General features: G+C 58.3%; 2 protein-coding genes across 4 annotated transcripts in view; one reads left to right on the top strand and one right to left on the bottom strand.

Moving 5' to 3' along the window:
* Nucleotides 1–2,373: 2,373 nt before the first annotated feature.
* Nucleotides 2,374–9,726, bottom strand: YIPF6 (Yip1 domain family member 6). 2 transcript variants are annotated; one of them, XM_071569570.1, is made up of 7 exons: nucleotides 9,653–9,726; nucleotides 8,557–8,685; nucleotides 7,942–8,020; nucleotides 7,062–7,104; nucleotides 5,187–5,312; nucleotides 4,932–5,089; nucleotides 2,374–3,868 (listed from the first exon to the last, which is right to left on the bottom strand). In XM_071569570.1, exons 1-7 carry the CDS (start codon nucleotides 9,695–9,697, stop codon nucleotides 3,750–3,752), a joined length of 699 nt encoding a protein of 232 aa, XP_071425671.1. In that variant the 5' UTR covers nucleotides 9,698–9,726; the 3' UTR covers nucleotides 2,374–3,749. The 2 variants fall into 2 exon arrangements, with proteins under 2 accessions (XP_071425671.1, XP_071425672.1); XM_071569571.1 differs by having other exon boundaries at nucleotides 8,557–8,700; nucleotides 9,653–9,690.
* A 528-nt stretch (nucleotides 9,727–10,254) lies between these two features.
* OPHN1 (oligophrenin 1) overlaps nucleotides 10,255–18,237 on the top strand; it is a 50,759-nt gene continuing 42,776 nt past the window's right edge. Inside the window, exon 1 of one of the 2 annotated variants that reach the window (XM_071569215.1) lies at nucleotides 10,255–11,009. In XM_071569215.1, the coding sequence (XP_071425316.1) occupies nucleotides 10,856–11,009 (154 nt within the window). In that variant the 5' untranslated portion in view covers nucleotides 10,255–10,855. The remainder of the gene's footprint in view (nucleotides 11,010–18,237) is intronic. The other variant, XM_071569214.1, reaches the window with a different exon arrangement.

Here is an 18,237-nt window from a genome sequence, read left to right as displayed (position 1 = left end):
TCCCAGTGCAGGATGTTGTGGTCTCTCCTCAGGTCTGCCCCAAGCAGTCCCTCTGAATCTGTGTTGCCATGACTGAGTACATGCTCAGGCTTTATCTGAGAATGTTCATTGAAGGCTAAAAATTCGCTGCTGCCAAAAAATTCATTCTTGTCTGTAGCATCCCTGCTGTGCCCTGCAGGTGTGGCAGGAGCCTTCCTGGTGTGCCTTGCTGTTTCCAGGACTCTGACTGATGCTCCTTTGCCTCCATCCACAGCACAAACATCAGCTCCTGAGCCACAGAGGGCTCAGAACAGAGATGTGCCAAGGTACCAGGTATGAGGGAGCCATGACACCCCAAAGAACCCCCTTGCTCCCTTCCCAGAACTGTGGGCATGGGGGACAAGGGTCAGGGAGAGTACCTGGGGTGGTAACAGTGACCCTGTCCTTCCTGCAGCAGGAAGTGCACTTATTACTCCTTTCTAGTTCAGCCAAGACTGGGAGCAAAATCTACAGCAAGTTTTCACTGCTCTCTCTCAGGGCTCCATCCCCTGCCCCTGAGCCCCCAGCAGAGGCATTGCCCCCGACAAAGTGCCAGCAGCGACCCTCAGTCTGTGCCAGCAGCAGCCCCAGGTGCTGGGCTCCCTGTCCCACCTGCCCCCAGTGATGCTCTCCCCGATGTCTCTGCTGAGGACCCCCGTGCTGGGCACAGTGTGCCCCAGCCCACCCCTCGCTGCCAGCGACCCCAGTGCCGAGTACCTGCAGTGCAGGAATTCAGCGGCCTCCTGCCCGACTTCCAGCTCCCACAGCCATGCCATCCATGCTGCCAGGAAAGCCAAAGGTCGGGAGCTGTGGGTTCCTGTGCCAGGAGTCACAGCTCCACGGGATGTTACTTCCTCATTTTACTGGGGAAGTCCTTCCTCCCACGGTCACCTGCCCCATTCTCTTGCCCAGAGTTACCAGCACACAGTGTATTTGCCTTAGAAGATTAGTTTGGGGGGGAAAGCTAAATCCAAGCTTTGTGCAAAGAAAGTGTAACCAAAAACCACGGAGCTGCATCCGGGAGCGGCTCTTTTGAGTGGAAGAGTTGCATTTCCAGTCCAGGAAATTATCTTTTTTAAAAAAGTGTCCCTCGTTGAATCAAAGTATCCTCTCGCTCCAAACTGGTAATTCCCCGAGCAGGCAGAGCTCCCGGAGCAGGGGCAGGGCGGGCTGGCAGCTCCCAGCTTCCAACTCCCAGCTCCCAACTCCCAGCTCCCAGCTCCCGTCCCGTGGCTGCCCACGAGCCCTGTCCTGCCGCGGGACCCGCAGCCCGGCTGGGCAGCCCGGAGGTCCCCGTGGAGCAGGAGCCAAGGCGGGGACAAGCAAGCGACAAAAGGCGCACAGAGTCCTGCCGCCCTCTTGTGACCACCGGGCCGTGGTGGCCTTCCCCAGCCCAGAGCCCGTGCCCGGCACAGGTCAGTGTGTCCTGGGTGCCACCGTGTCCTGCTGCCACCAGATCCGGGCCAAGGCTCACCAGCTGTGACTGTGGCATGGGTGTCCCCAGTGTCACCCAGGGTCACAGTGCAGAGCATGGACACACTCCTGGCCGTTGCCTCAAATCCCAGGGCAGGGCAGGGATGGGTGTGATTGCCACTGGTTCAATAACCAGGTCAAGGATGGGGCTAATTGCCTGTTGTTCATTAACCACTCAGGTATGGCATTTAATACCCATTCATTCATGAGGCACCTTCTTGCCAGGTTTCTGCTCTCCCTTTACCCCACCTCATTCAGACCCCAGCACACAGAGCCCCTGCCAGTGCCACTGGGGCACACCGGGGTCCCTGGGGTGGTTCCTGAGACCTCCCAGCCCTGGAGCCACTTGAATCCTGATCTGGGGCACACCAGCACCTGCTGCTCCTTCCCCAGGCTGTGACCAGCTGGGAGCACCAGCAGGATCTGAGCCCGACCAGGGCCATGTCCCAGCTCAGCCCTGGGGGCTTTGGCACACGTGGCTGTCCTGCTGTCCGTGCCAGGACAGGCACACCCGAGGCAGGGACTGGGGAGCTTCCCCCTCCTGCCTCAGCTGGGCCTGGGGAGCTCCCCTGGGGCTGTTCCTCACCTGACACAGGTGCCACAGGCACAGGGAGCACGGTGCTTCCATCCTCACATCACACTGCCTGTGGGACTTTCAGCCTGTTGGAATTTTCAAATTTTAGTTAAACCAAATAATTTTCTTTTTTATTGGTATTAAATAGATCAAAAGTAAACACATACAACAACTTCTGCTGATGAACAGTATTAAAAAATCCTAGTAGGAAAGCAAGCCTGGTTTGTGCATCAGAAAATCAGGCTCTTCTCTGCAGAACAAAGACTCTTAAATGGACAAAAAATTGCACGCTTAAAAGAAAAACCACATTCTGTACCAGTAATAATTTAATGGAAGCTCAGTAATTCCCCATTTCCATGGTCCCCATGTCGATGAACCCCTACAGCCCCTCTCCAGCCCCTTGGTGCCACAGCCAGACCATCACACAGCAGCTCATTATCCACAAATGCAAAAATCTACTTTTAATCTGCAATTTAGCAATTCCTGTCCCAATTCCCAGCACTGCCAGTGCTTATAGCACAGACTGCTCTTGTACACAGAACTATAAGTTAAGAACACTCACACCTCAGTAGGATCCACAGACCTTGGGTTCAGTCTATCTGCACAACTGCATGAAAATGGACATTTTACAACAGCTTTTTCACCCCAGATGTGTCAAAGATCTCCCCTTGGATTGCTGACTGAGAACAATGGACAACAGCATAATTTCCAAACAGTTTCCAAGAGTAGATCCCACCTTCAGAACCATTTACTTTCCTTCCTTCAACCTGTTTTAAAATTTTGGGGCCAAGCCCTGGTGTGGTTTGTCAGCAACAAAGAGCCTGCACAGCAACACCTCAACGTACTGCACAGATCCCCTTGTTTTTATCACACATACACACTCTTGGTGCTCTCCAGGGAATCTTCCCGTCCCAAATGCAGGGAGTGCCCAGTCTCTGCTATAAACCAGTTCCAAACCAGTCCTGAGTGTTTCTGCAGGACTCCAGGCTGTCCCCTGTGGCCCTAGGGCTGTACCTCTGCAGGGAGCCCACACTCCCCTCACAGACACAGGGCAGGGTCACTCAGTGCTGAAGGCATCAGGCTGGAACCCTCTTCCCTGCCACATGAAAGGATGAGCACACACAGCACATGGATGTGGGCAAAGGGAACTCCCTGCCACCAGCTCCAATTGACTGCAAAGGGACCCAGCTGTCCCAGGAAAGGCCCCGGTCCCACAATGCCCCAGGTGCACATCCCACCACTCCACGAGGGAATGAAAGGAGTCAGACACATCTCTGCCCTCTCCATGCATGACAGCAGTAAAGTTCTATGACTTCATAAGGCATTTTCATCTTCAGTTAGAGTCCAAGCACAGGCACGAACTCTGCCAAGTAGTGTGATCCTGCAACTTCACCTCCCAGCAGCTTGGAATTCCAGGATCTTCTGCTCTGTCCTTAGGTGGAACAATCCCTGTCCCAGTGGGCACTGTTTATTTAACACCAGTACAGAGCAGGGCTCCATAACCCCCTCAGGAACTTTCACAAAGAGGGAGACACAAACGAGCACATTTTGCAGCTCTCTGGCTTTATCCCACAACCTGCCTTTTTACAGTATCCCTATATATAAATTAGAAAGAGATAAAGCCAAGGATTCACTGCAGCGTCCGTGACAAACTCCAGTCCGTGTCCAGTGCCCTGGGCTGGGCTCACTGAGGGGTGAAGGTGAGGATCATCCAGCTGATGACGAAGTAGAAGAGGAAGATGGGGTAGACGACGAGCGCCTTGCGGTTGGGGGGCTGGCTGTCGGCCAGGAACGCCGTGGAGGCTGCGGAGACAACACGGGATGGGGCAGCAACACACACTGACCCACCTCTGCATGGCAGCAAACTCAGTGGGCATCTGCACTACAGCTGTGTTGGAAGAGAAACCAGAGCAAGCCACTGCCCAAACCAACGGGCTGCCATCACCAAGCACAACTTCCTCTATCACAGAGAAAGATAAATCACGGAATCACAGAATGGTTTGGGTTGGAAGGGACTTTAAAGCCTCTCCAGTTCCATCCCCTGCCATGGGCCGGAACTCCTTCCACGAGCCCAGGTTGCTCCAAGGACTGTCCAACCCTGCCATAAATGCTGATTAACATTCTGTAATGAGAGTCAGACTTACAGATGAAGAACAGGAGAAATAATGCATCTGTATAAAATCAGCATTTTCTAGTAGTATTTATAACACGATCACAGAACGAAACACCCAGAAATCTCACAGGGAGTTTAATACTGAATTATCATCCTGCTGCCCCAGGCAATTTGCATATGAGCATGTAAATCACCAGGAGTGGAGGGTGAACCTTTGCCAGAAGGAGAATTGGAAGAATTAGGGTCTAGAGGGCAAGTCCTGTGAGGAGCAGCTGAGGGAGCTGGGGGGCTCAGCCTGGAGGAAAGGAGGCTCAGGGGGGACCTTGTGGCTCTGCAATCCCTGCCAGGAGAGGGAGCCAGGGAGGGTCGGGCTCTGCTCCAGGAACAGGGACAGGATGAAGGGAAATGGCCTCAAGCTGTGCCAGGGGAGATTCAGGTTGGACATGAGGAGGAATTTCTTCCTTGAAATGGCTGTCAGGCACTGCAAGGGGCTGTGCAGGGGGTGGTGGAATCCTCATCCCTGGGGGTGTCCAAGGAATGACTGGACATGGTTTTCAGTGCTCTGGGCTGGGTGACAAGGTTGGCACAAGTTGGACTTCAGGGGCTGGGAGGTGTTTTCCAACCTCAGTGATTCCAGGACTGTTCCTACAGTAGCAGAGCTGCCCAGGAGACACCTCAGACTGCACCATCCGTTGGCTTTGCCCAAGGGATCAAACACAGCCCCACCCCCCCGAGCACACCCAGGGGACTCACCCAGCGTGGACCACCCAAACATGGCCAGCACCACGAGGAGGCGGATGATGAAGCTGATGGTGCCGGCGCCCGCCAGCAGCACCAGCCGGCACACCAGCATGGCCACGGTGAGCGGCAGCACGCAGTACCCCAGCACACACAGGCTCTGGAAGAAGGAGCTGCACAGGAGAGGGGAACGGGAAAACAGCAATCAAACCAGCTCTGAAGAGCTGCACACACAGGAGGGGGGAACTGCCACGGAACAAACCCACTCACATCGTCCCTCCGAGCAGCTTCGAGTTGAGCGTGATGACAACGGCACCGAACCAGATGATGACAAAGACCTCGGCAAACTGGGGCCCTCCGTCATCCCTGCTGTCTGCAGAGCCACCCTGCAGCATCCTGGGGGGACAGACAGACTGCTGGGGGGACAGACAGACTGCTGGGGGGACAGACAGACTGCTGGGGGGCACAGACAGACTGCTGGGGGGCACAGACAGACTGCTGGGGGGCACAGACAGACACTACTGGGGGGCACAGACAGACTGCTGGGGGGGGACAGACAGACTGCTGGGGGGACAGACAGACTGCTGGGGAGGGACAGACAGACTGCTGGGGGGACAGAGAGGGACAGCTGGGGGGACAGAGAGGGACAGCTGGGGGGACAGAGAGGGACAGCTGGGGGGACAGAGAGGGACAGCTGGGGGGACAGAGAGGGACAGCTGGGGGGGACAGACAGACTGCTGGGGGGGGACAGACAGACTGCTGGGGGGGGACAGACAGACTGCTGGGGGGACAGACAGACTGCTGGGGAGACAGACAGACTGCTGGGGAGACAGACAGACTGCTGGGGAGGGACAGACAGACTGCGGGGGGGACAGACAGACTGCTGGGGGGACAGAGAGGGACAGCTGGGGGGACAGAGAGGGACAGCTGGGGGGGACAGACAGACTGCTGGGGGGACAGACAGACTGCTGGGGGGACAGACAGACTGCTGGGGGGACAGACAGACTGCTGGGGGGACAGACAGACTGCTGGGGGGGCAGACAGACTGCTGGGGGGGCAGACAGACTGCTGGGGGGCAGACAGACTGCTGGGGGGGCAGACAGACTGCTGGGGGGACAGACAGACTGCGGGGGGGACAGACAGACTGCGGGGGGGACAGACAGACTGCTGGGGGGCACAGACAGACTGCGGGGGGGACAGACAGACACTGCTGGGGGGCACAGACAGACACCACTGGGGGGCACAGACAGACACCGCTGGGGGGCACAGACAGACACCGCTGGGGGGCACAGACAGACACCGCTGGGGGGCACAGACAGACACCGCTGGGGGGACAGACAGACTGCCGGGGGGCACAGACAGACACCGCTGGGGGGCACAGACAGACACCACTGGGGGGCACAGACAGACTGCCGGGGGGCACAGACAGACACCGCTGGGGGGCACAGACAGACACCACTGGGGGGCACAGACAGACACCACTGGGGGGCACAGACAGACTGCCGGGGGGCACAGACAGACACCACTGGGGGGCACAGACAGACACCACTGGGGGGCACAGACAGACTGCCGGGGGGCACAGACAGACACCACTGGGGGGCACAGACAGACACCACTGGGGGGCACAGACAGCCAGAGGCACTGGCACTGACAGAGTTTCTCAGACAGGGGTATGTGGCAGAACAGCACCCCAAGTCCGTAACCAACCCCAGTTATGCTGCAGACCAAGAAATTCTGATCTCTTTCCCTATTTTCAGTGGTATCCTCAGTTTTGCACAGGAAAGCAAAATAGTTGTGGCTCAACTGAGGAGATTTCAGCCCATTTGTTTCCTTGTTTTGAGGACAGTACAAGCATTTAGAAAGGAATAAAGCCACAGGCAACAGACTAAGAGATGAAAATGAAAGTACCAAAGATTTTCTGTGAAACCATCAGGAGGACAGGGGGCCAGCAATTGCTCACCCTTAAACCCCAAGGACAGGAGGTGCTAATGGGCTTGAAGTGTCACAAACACATTTCATAAGAGAATTCAACCAGGCAGTGCTTGTGCAAGACACAGAGGGATCAGATGAGCTTGATCTCAACACATTCATCCATTTTTAACATCATGGAGGAGTAAAAGACCCCAGATCCCCCTGAATACTCACAGAGCCAGGGATACACACAGCACCAAGGGGCCCCACAGATCCCCTGCAGGGAGAGGAAAACACGTCACAAATGTCACAGACCCATCTCAGTTCTCCCAATGTGCCATTTGCCATGTCCCACTGCCCCACCATTGCCTTTCTCAGCACCTGTAATGAAATTCATTCAAACCCAGCAGCTGCTGAAGCTCCCAAGCCACCCACCCAGAGCCCTGGTGCCACCCTGAGTGCCCAGGAGCTGCTCAGAGCCCCGGTGCCACCCTGAGTGCCCAGGAGCTGCCCCCATGCCCTCCCCGTGCCCCCAGAGCCCTGGTGCCACCCTGAGTGCCCAGGAGCTGCTCAGAGCCCTGGTGCCACCCTGAGTGCCCAGGAGCTGCTCAGAGCCCTGGTGCCACCCTGAGTGCCCAGGAGCTGCTCAGAGCCCTGGTGCCACCCTGAGTGCCCAGGAGCTGCTCAGAGCCCTGGTGCCACCCTGAGTGCCCAGGAGCTGCTCAGAGCCCCGGCCCCCAGAGCCCTGGTGCCACCCTGAGTGCCCAGGAGCTGCCCCCATGCCCTCCCCATGCCCCCAGAGCCCTGGTGCCACCCTGAGTGCCCAGGAGCTGCCCCCATGCCCTCCCCATGCCCCCAGAGCCCTGGTGCCACCCTGAGTGCCCAGGAGCTGCTCAGAGCCCCGGCCCCCAGAGCCCTGGTGCCACCCTGAGTGCCCAGGAGCTGCTCAGAGCCCCGGTGCCACCCTGAGTGCCCAGGAGCTGCCCCCACGCCCTCCCCGTGCCCCCAGAGCCCTGGTGCCACCCTGAGTGCCCAGGAGCTGCTCAGAGCCCTGGTGCCACCCTGAGTGCCCAGGAGCTGCCCCCATGCCCTCCCCATGCCCCCTGGCACACACAGTCCCTCAGGAGGGCGCTGCTCTTCCGGGGGTACATCACATGGACAAACTTCTTCCCGACGGCCTTCAGGTCCCTCATCTGAAACAAACACAAACACAAAGCACCTGCATTTCTCTCTTCACAGAAGGTTCAGTTACAGTTCCTACCAAACCAGGGAGACAGAAATGAGGGAGCACTGACTGGAATCACAAGATCCAACCCCAAAAGCTCTGTAGCATCCTCTGCAACAGACACTGCCCACTTTTCCTGCTGTCCTTAACAACTACAGAATCATGTCCTTTGCCTTTACAGCCACGATATGATATCCTTTAATAACACCAGAATGACAACAATGTTTGCTCCTCTAGGAAAAGAAATGAAGAATCCCATCATTCAGGAGAGTTTCCCCCAAGCTCCCTCTGAGGTCTCTGCCCTTGCAACGATTTCAGGATCACAAAGAAACTCTGGGGCCACAATTCAGACCCTTTCTGACCCACAATGAGCTGTAAAGAACCCCCAGACTTACACTGAAGTACAGCTCCAGCAAAAGTACAGGTCAAAGCTGTGCAAAACCACAGGCTGTGCCCAGCAGCTGCCAAAGACTCCAGAAAACCCAAGTTCTGCCCCAGACTCACAATGGTGTCCTTGACAGGCTCGTCCAGTGTGGAGTAATCCTCGTCAGGAGAGTGAGATCCCACGGGCACCGTGATCTCCCCTTCCACTGGGATGTCCTGGGACACCGACACGTCTGCCAGCCCTGGGAACTGAATGGGTTCAGCCTTTAGGAGGGAACACAGAGCAGCTCAGGGGTCACTTCCCTGGGCTGGGATGGTCGTGGCTGCTCAGCCAGGGAGAGGTGCCCCGGCAGGGCCTGATGGGAGCAGCTCCGGCCTCAGAGGGCGAGGGGAAATGTGCTGATGGCCGGGTGGGAGCGTTTCTCCCGTCACTCCCATAACCCGCCCTCTGCTCTGTTTCGGTGGCAATAACAAAGGCAGTAAAGAGCTGTTTGTGTCTTAAGTGAGGTGAGGCTGCAGGGTCCTCCTGCCTGTGGGGCAGTGACTGCCCTGGGGCTGCACAGACAGCGGGGCTGGCGGGGCTGGGGCAGGCGGGACCCTCCTGCCCGTGGGGCAGTGACTGCCCCGGGGCTGCACAGACAGCGGGGCTGGGGCGGGTCCCTCCTGCCGGAGGGGCAGTGACTGCCCGGGGGCTGCACAGACAGCGGGGCTGGGGCGGGTCCCTCCTGTCCGTGGGGCAGTGACTGCCCGGGGGCTGCACAGACAGCGGGGCTGGGGCGGGTCCCTCCTGTCCGTGGGGCAGTGACTGCCCGGGGGCTGCACAGACAGCGCGGCCCGGCGGGTCCCTTCTGCCGGAGGGGCAGTGACTGCCCCGGGGCTGCACAGGCAGAACGGCCCGGCCGGGCTGGGGCAGGCGGGACCCTCCGCCCGGCAAAGACCCGGGGGCGCAGCTGGAGGACACAGAGCACGGCAAACCGGGGCAGAGAGGGCGAGGCGGGAGGAGGCGGCTCCCGGTCCCTGCTCCTGTCCCCGTCCCTGTTCCCTCCCCTGGGCCCACTCCTGTCCCCGGACTGCGGACGAGCCGCCGCACGCCGAGGCCTCCAGACGCCGCTCCGTCTGCGCCCCGCACTGACCAACCGCCCGGTCCTGCTCTGGGAGGGAAGGAGGGAGTGCCAAGTGTCCCGGGCCGCCCTCGGGCCGCCCTCGGGCCGCTCACCAGCGCTGCTCCTGCCCCGGCCCCGCTCCCCTCCGCCGCCGCCATCTTGCCCGCCCTGGCGACGTGGACGCCGCCGCTACGTCATCACCGCGCGCCGCTGCGTCACGCGCCGCCGCCAGAGAGACCCCGGCAACGCGCGGCACCGCCCCGCCGGCAGGGGGCGCTCTCGGCTCGGCCCGCGGGAGCGCCCGGAGTGGATTGTACGGAATGGACTGACCGCAGTGCCCGGAGCGGATTGTACGGAATGGACTGACCGGAGCGGACTGACGGCAGCGCCCGGAGCGGATTCTACGGAATGGACTGACCGGAGCGGACTGACGGCAGCGCCCGGAGTGGATTGTACGGAATGGACTGACCGCAGTGCCCGGAGTGGATTGTACGGAATGGACTGACCGCAGTGCCCGGAGCGGATTGTACGGAGCGGATTGTACGGAGCGGACTGACGGCAGTGCCCGGAGCGGATTGTACGGAATGGACTGACCGGAGCGGATTGTACGGAATGGACTGACCGCAGTGCCCGGAGCGGATTGTACGGAATGGACTGACCGCAGTGCCCGGAGCGGATTGTACGGAATGGACTGACCGCAGTGCCCGGAGCGGATTGTACGGAATGGACTAACCGGAGCGGACTGACCGCAGTGCCCGGAGCGGATTGTACGGAATGGACTGACCGCAGTGCCCGGAGCGGATTGTACGGAGCTGATTACACGGACAGGACTGCTCGGAGCGAACTTTACAGACCGGACTGATCGGACCAGAGTGACCAGACCGGATTGCACGGAGCAGATTGACCGGAGAGGACCGACCGGAGCGGATTGCACGGGCCGGACTGCCCAGAGTGACCGGAGCTCGGCTGTACGGGTCGGACTGCCCGGAGCGGATTGTCCGGCCCGGCCTGTCCGGAGCGGCCCGCACGGCCCGTGCTGCCCGGCCCGGCTGCCGCCTGCGGCTCATCCCGACCCGCAGCTCCCCCGGCGAGGCGCGGCCCGGCCCTGCAGCGGCGGCTCCGGCCGGGCGGGGCCGGGGCCGGGACCGGGGCGGGGCTGCGGGGCCCGCGGGGCGGCGGCGCTGCCGCTGCTGCTGCTGCTGCTGCTCGGCGGGGCCGGGGCCGGGGCCGGGCGGTACCCGCAGCCGCTGCCGCAGCCGGTACCTGGTCGGTAACCGGTCGGTACCCGGTACGCGGTCGGTACCGCAGCCCCGGCCATGGGGCACCCGCCGCTGGAGTTCAGTGACTGCTATCTGGACAGCCCCGATTTCCGTGAGCGCCTCAAGTGCTACGAGCAGGAGCTGGAGCGAACCAACAAGTTCATCAAGGAGGTGATCAAGGACGGCAACGCGCTCATCGCCGCCATCCGCGGTGAGCCCCGGCCGGGCGGGCGGAGGGGCCGCTCCGCATCCCTTGGGACACAGCGCGGGCCGTGCGCCGCATCCCTGCCTTTGTCCCTGTCCCTGCCCCTGGTCCTGTCCCTGTCCCTGCCCCTGCCCGTGCCCCTGTCCTTGCCCCTGCCCCTGCCCCTGCCCTATCCCTGTCCCTGTCCCTGTCCCTGTCCCTGCCCCTGTCCCTGTCCCTGTCCCTGCCCCTGCCCCTGCCCCTGCCCCTGCCCTGTCCCTCTCCCTGTCCTTGTCCCTGCCCCTGCCCTGTCCCTGTCCCTGCCCCTGCCCCTATCCCTATCCCTATCCCTATCCCTGCCCCTGTCCCTGTCCCTATCCCTATCCCTATCCCTGTCCCTATCCCTGCCCCTGTCCTTGTCCCTGCCCTGTCCCTGTCCCTGTCCCCAGGGCCACTCGGGGCTGTCCCTGCGCAGGGACAGGTCGGACATACCGTCCATCCCCGCTGGGCTGGCACCAGCACCAGCACCGGCTGCAGTCCCGGCCGAGCTCCCCCGGCACATCCTCGTTTAAGGACAATAATCCCGGTTTGTGGAGGATGCTCCATGATTTGCCTCCACAGCGCGTGACTGGGCCGTGGTGGGTCCTCGTGGCTCTGGGAGGGTGAGGGGGGCCCTCCAGATCCCTTCTGCAGCCCTCCTTTGTTGGTGGTGTTTTGTCATTGTTTAAATCGTGGTGAGGATTTTTCCCAAAGAAATGCTGGTTTCAGTGTTGGCTTTGAGGGAGTTGCCTGTTCCGAGGTGCTGACAGATCACCTGGGCCAGGCTGTGCCACGTGAAACCACCACAGCCCTCCTGTCTGACATGTTTCTGACCTGTCTGACTGCTTTGGATTGTTTGCCCTTCCCAGAGCTGTAGCTACACTTTCACATACACACCTTTCCTGTGCCATCTCCCATATCTCCTAGAACTCCATCCTGAAGGTCTTTCCCAGTCCAAATGCTCCCGGGATTCTCTGCTGTTGATGCTCCAGAGCCAGCCCAGCCCAGCAGCAGCCGTGGGGCAGCGAGGGCAGACACAGCCCGCCTTGCTCACACAGTTTCCATGCCAGCTGGTTGCTTTCAGTTGGTGTTAATAGGTTTAGCTGCTGCCCTTTTGTTCAGAATAATTCAGAGCTTCCTTGTTATCAAGGCCGTGGCTGGAATAGCCCGTGTTTGCCCATCTGGAAGCAGCAGAGACAAAAGCTGGTGTGACTGAAACTGCCAATGTCACAGGGCTGTGAGACCTAACAAGGGCTACAGAAACCCAAATCTCTGCTCAGTTCAGGGCAAAAAACCCCCAACAAAATGGAAACCAGGCAGATTTTACTGAACTGCTTGTTAATGGAAATGCTCTCCTTTTTCTTCATCACTTTGCTCAGAACCATTTCCCGTTTTAGCCTTTGTAGTGTGCAGGGATGTGCAGGGATTCCGCTGGGTCAGCAGACCCGGCCCAGGGAGACTGGCCAAGGAGGAAGGGGAGAAGTAGAAGGAAGCTGAGCACACCCAGAGAGCACAGAGAACCCCCAGGGCTGAGGAAACGCTGAATTTCTTGCCTGAAATGCTGAGGGGTTTGTTTGTGCTGTTCCTGAGGTGCAGCTGATCCCAGAGGCTGCTGGGGAGGTGCTGGGGCCGACCCCCCTGGGCTCCCGGCAGCTCCTGGGATGGACCTCTCGTGTTTGATTAACAGATAACTTTAAAAAATAGATAGATGTGTGAATCCTGTCCTTGTGGGGCTGTGGGTGGGAATTTTGGGTACTCCCTGGCTGTGCCCTCACCACCCTGGGCTGGCAGCTGGTGGATCCACTGCCTGCTTGGACAGCAATGGCAGCTGATCCCTCTGTGCCCCTTGGCAATGGGTGGGATGGACGTGCCCTCAGCAGTGGGGATGCAAAGGTGGTGGTGGTCCCACCAGGGGAGAGAGAGAGATCCAGCAAGGACAGGGGGTCTGGTACCTGAAGGGAGCCTACAAAAAATGCAGAGGGACTTTGGACAATGGCATGGAGTGCCAAGACAAAGGGGAATGGCTTCCTACTGACAGGTTAGGGTTAGGTGGGATATTGGGAAGGAATTTTTGGCTGTGAGGGTGGGTGGTGAGGCCCTGGCACAGGTTCCTCAGAAAAGCTGTGGCTGCCTCATCACTGGAAGTGTTCAAAGCCAGGTGGGATGGGGCTTGGAGCAACCTGGTCTAGTGGAAGGTGTCCCTGCACCAAGTGAGAAATTAAACTGACTAAAGCAGAGAATAATACTGTTCATTTGTCTTGGGTGTGAAAGCCAGTGATAGAAATTAAGTTACTTTGAGTTAGAAATGTAAGTTATTTTTGTTGTAAAGTTGGCTACATTCCTTCTTTTTCGTGCCAGGAATACAGAGAGCTGCTGGCAGTCCCATATGTTGCACTGGCAGTGCTGATGCCACCGTGGCCTGGCCCTGGTCAGGGAGGGAGAAGGACTGGGAGGTGTCCATCCCCTCAGGCTGGTGTCCATCCCCTCAGGCTGGTGTCCATCCCCTCAGGCTGGGCAGGGCCAGGGCTTGGTGTGGGCAGCAGGGATTCGGTCCCAGCAGCAGGTTGTTCATGCCCAGAGCTCACAGCCTGGGCCACCATGGCCAGCACTGGTGTCACAGGGAAGTCTTGCTCATGCCACACGCTCAAGGCCATGAGGGATGCCAGAAGTTGTGACTGTAAGAACAGCTGCTTTGCAGCACTTTCTTCCTTTGGGTTTTTTTAATCTCTCCTGCTCACTGAACTCTGTCTTGTATGTGGTAATGCAAACCCATCTATTTCCCCTGCTCTTTGATGTTCTTTCCCAATTAAATATCAGATGGAATTGCAGAAATGTCAGGTTGAGGCTTTTCTCATTAATATCTGAGTACTCTGATGGTGAGAATCGTCCTTTGAAGCTGGAGGAGCTCCGAGTTCCCATGCAAATGTTGTGCTCGTGGTTTTGCACTTGATTGCTGTGCTGTGTGAAGCTCTGCAGAGTGCCTGGGATGTCCCTGTCAGTTCCCAGCCCCCCGGGCAGTGCAAGCACTTTATCCTGAAGGATAACATGATAAAGGTATGTGTAGAGACTGGGTGAGCTTTTCCCCAAGAATGGAATTGTATGGGGGACCCAGGGAAGGACCCACCACCAACACCATCCCTGCAGGTCCCCACAGTGCTGTGTGTGGGAACTGGCTTGTCCCCTCAGGGAACTCTGTGTCCCCAGCATGGGGGACAGGCCTCTGTGCTGTCGTTGGATGTGGTGGCTGAGGGTTTATTGCTGTGAGCATGGGAAGCAGCACGGCATCAGAACGGGTTATTCCAATGGGATTGCAGCCTCCCAGAGCAGCCTGTCTGCCTGGTTCTCCAAACCCCAGTCCTGGTTCATGGGAAGGCTGTAGGGACAATGCCTGGAATCTGTTCCTGCAGCAGGTTACAGCCAGATCCTGGGTTCTGTGTCTGAACAACCCTAAAGCTTCTCTGGAAAAGGGGGAAGAGGAAGGAGTCTGTCCCCCCAGGAAAGGCTGCAGCTCTCCAGGCAAACATCGGCTTGGCACTGAAGTACTGCAGTAACAATATCCTGAGCATAAAGGCAGCTTAGCCCTGAGGCAGCATCTGGCACATGAGAGGCTGTGCACAGAGCTGGGCCACGGGGATGCACAGGGCCCTCTGTTTCACAGGAAGCCACCATAACAGTCCCAGTGTCACCAGGGCAGTTGGAGCCCCAGCAGGGCTGGTGTGAGCATTGTCACTGGGGCTGGTATGAGCATTGTCACTGGTGCCACTGCCAGTCGGGTGTGCAGAGACTGCTCATGTGCCCAGGGAGCTCAGCTCTGCTGGACAGACTTGGCTTTTTAAAAATTAGTCTCTTCTCTTGGCTCTCCTCTGGTTGTATCCATGCTCTCCTGATGCTGTGCCCCAGGAGGTAAGCACCTGAGCCTTTTTTCTATCCATACTGGTGCCACTGGGAAGAGCTGCCTTGGGCAGGAGGGGACAGCTGCTGCTGCAGGGACACCTTCCCCGTTTCTTGCCAGAGCATATCCCACAGGAGCAGCTGTGTCTGGACTTGAGCAGGGGGAAAGTGACTTGGTGGAAAATACATCACTCTCCGCTAGCAATAATGTGTTCTCCTTGTGCTTGTTGGCTCCTTGCTGGTCTTCCCTGTCCTCACTGGAGGTTTTATCCAATGAGGGCACCTGGTAACTTTGAAAAGTGTCTCCTGATTTCTCTGCTCTAGTTGTCTGAAGAGACATCAGACCCATACCCAGCCTGGAAACAATCAGTGGCTGTGGGGTGATTTTACGTGCACCTCCTGGACCCAAACCAATTGCACTCCATAAGTTAAGGACATTGAGGGTGTGCCAGTTTAGCAAGATCCTCTGCAAAAGGGAAGATGCAGTAAGAGAGTGAAATGTCTTCATGAGGGTTTGGGGGTCTGTGTGCTGTTGTCTCTGTGCTGCAGTGCTCAGACAGAGGGAGCACCTGGGAGCTGCTCACAGAGTCCTTGGGAGGCCATGGGTGGATCAGCTGTGTATGTGATTCCTTCCACTGAGGAAAACCACATCACCTTCATCCCTCAGTGGGCTGGTGTCCTTTGAGGGGAGTGGGAGTTCAAATCCCAGTGTCCTGCAGCAGCTTCCTAAGGGATGCTCAACTTCCAAAGAAGGGTCTCTGTGTCTGCATCCTCACAGTGGGGCTGCATCTCTCCCCGGGAGCACCTGTGCCCTGGAGGTGAGTGAGCACAGGGCAGGTCTCTGCAGCCCATGGAGCTGCTTGTGCTCCTGGGCTGCAGGCTCTGAGTGCAGGATCTGGGGCCCCAGTTAGTGCAAATCTAAACCAGACGTGCTTTAAGCAGAGAATAAAACACAATAGCAGAAAAAAGAACAAAAACCCTCCCAAAAGCCAACCCTCCCCCAGCTGTCAGAGGCAGATCTTTGGTGCAGGCAAGAGAGACGAGGCGCAGGCACAGGATCTGCTGGAGGCAGTGGCGAGGCAGGTTCCACCCCTCCCAGTTCTGGGGCTGGGGTGTGTTTGGTGGGTGTTGCTCCCGCTGGAGCAGCTCTTTGCCCCGCGGTTGTTGCTGTGGGTTTGCGGTGCCCGCGCAGAGCGGTTGGGCTGTGCGGTGATGGCCCCGTGTGAGCCGTGCTGTGCTGGGCTCCATGTCCCCTCCCTGCCCCAGGCATGGGGTCTCCAGCCACGGGGTCCCCAGCCTCCTCCCCGGGACCCACTGGTTTCTACTGGTTACAGCTGCTCTGCCCATGTCAAGGGGTGCCCAGGGCTTGGTTTGCTGTGGGAAGCCCAGGGCAGGATTGTGGGCTGAAGCAGCCCCTCACCAGCTGTGGCTGTGGCAGCACCACACCAGCCCTGTCCTTGTCAGCTTGGGGGCTGGTGAGTGGGCTCAAGACCAGCTCTGGTCCAGCTTAAAACAAACCAAAGTGCTATATTTTGTGATGGCTTTTTCCAGCCCTGACATGCTTCCCAAGAACTTGCCTGTGTATGGCCAGGGAAAGAGGAAAAGTTGTTTTCATGTGTCGAAGGACATTTTTTCCTTGTGCTGCACATGAGGCATGCAGGGAGCTTTCCATGCACCTTCTGCTGCCTTTCCGGGCTCCTTCCCTGGGAGGATGTGGGTGTTATCCATGTTCTGTGTGTGTCTGACAGCACACGGCTCGCAGCAACGCGGCTGCTGACCTAAGAGTTTCCTCTTGAGTCACCACGTGAAGACTCAGCTTTTCTGGCTTATTCCTTGAGAAATTGTTGGAATATTTTATTTCCTAATGCTGTTGGTAGCACACTGATAACTACAGATGTGGTGTCCTTCAGTCGCCCCCAGGCTTTTCACTGGTGGCTTCTGTCCTGATGGGAGCCAGCCTGGCTCTGTGGAGTGGCAGCAGTGGCCCTGCTCTGTTGTGCCACAGTGTGTGGCCAGACACCTTCTTTGGCATCATCCTGGCAGGAGTACAAAGGTTTGCAGAACTGTGCATTCATAGAACAAAAGGCCAAACTCTGGCAAACAACCCTTTACAGGTGCTGAACACCAAAATGCAGCTGCTTTGCAACTGATGGAGAAGTTCAGCAGGCAGCAGTTAATTTTTCTTACTCAGAATCCTTCAAACACACAGACCTTCTGTTCTGGTACGTGTGAAAACTTTTGGAAACTTGTTGCTTTTTTCCTGTGCTTGTGGAGTTTCCAGACTGGCCTGTTCTGTGCCTCCTCAGGGCTGCTGGCTGAGCTGCTCCATCCAAACATTCTGTGCCGTGTCCTTTCTGGTCACCGAATGCTCTGCACAGGTGAATGTGCCGTCACGAGTTGTTCAAGTAATGATAAGAGCAGCAGAATAGCATGAGATAATGTTTATAAATATAGGTACAGCCCGAAATTCAGTTGCTCTCTCAGTCTGATTGCTCTCCTTTTTATCCTGTCTCCCCAGCCAAGCCTGATTCTGAAGAGCTGAGCTTGGAGATTTTTAAATAAGTAGATTTATTAATCTTACTAGCTGTGAAAGTGGAGAGCAAGGGATGCCACCTGTTGCTGTGCCATAGTGGGATGAACTGGGGGCTTGCAGAGTGTCAGGGCTGGAGGCACAGAGCTGGACCCCCAAGTCCGTGTGGAATGCAGAGGTGCCCAGAGGTGGAGCAGCTCTTGGCACAGCCCCCTAAGGGTGCTCTGCATGGGGTGGGCTCAGGCTGTCCCAGTGTCCATCAGTCTGACAGTGCCCAGGGCTCTCCTGGGAGGTGCCAGCTGGTGCAGAACAGACCACGTCCGCACTGGCATCGTCTCCCAGCCAGGGACAGGAGGGATGTGTGTCCCTCCTGGTGCTGAGCCGCTTCATATCGCTCGCAAGCCATTGGTGATCCCTTCCTGGCGCGGAGTGTGACTCAGCTGTGCCCTGCCCAGCCCTGCTGTGCCCGTACTGAGGGAACCCTGAACCCATCCTGCCCAGCTCCTGCCCAACTCCTGCCTGGCCCCTGCCTGCAGCTCCTGCCTGCACCTCCTGCCTGGCCCCTGCCTGCAGCTCCTGTCCAGCTCCTGCCCAGCTCCTGCCCGCAGCTCCTGCCTGCAGCTCCTGCCCAGCTCCTGTCCAGCTCCTGCCCAGCTCCTGCCCACTCCTGCCCAGCTCCTGCCTGCAGCTCCTGCCTGCAGCTCCTGCCCAGCTCCTGTCCAGCTCCTGCCCAGCTCCTGCCCACTCCTGCCCAGCTCCTGCCTGCAGCTCCTGCCTGCAGCTCCTGCCTGCAGC

This window comes from Pithys albifrons, chromosome 14 (genome assembly GCF_047495875.1).
Source record: "Pithys albifrons albifrons isolate INPA30051 chromosome 14, PitAlb_v1, whole genome shotgun sequence".
Taxonomy (NCBI): Eukaryota; Metazoa; Chordata; class Aves; order Passeriformes; family Thamnophilidae; genus Pithys; species Pithys albifrons.
The sequence above is the reverse complement of the archived record's forward strand: the minus strand, read 5'-3'. Positions and strand labels throughout refer to the sequence as shown.

Bases quoted from the DNA above. Each gene is read 5' to 3' on its own strand.
- YIPF6 (XM_071569570.1), bottom strand. From the start codon at position 9,697: ATGGCGGCGGCGGAGGGGAGCGGGGCCGGGGCAGGAGCAGCGCTG. The intron at 7,105-7,941 runs GTGTGTGCCAGG...CTCTCCCTGCAG, and splicing joins CAGCGCCCTCCTGAGGGACT to GGGATCTGTGGGGCCCCTTG. The intron at 3,869-4,931 runs GTGAGTCCCCTG...TTGTCTCCGCAG, and splicing joins GTTTGGGTGGTCCACGCTGG to CCTCCACGGCGTTCCTGGCC.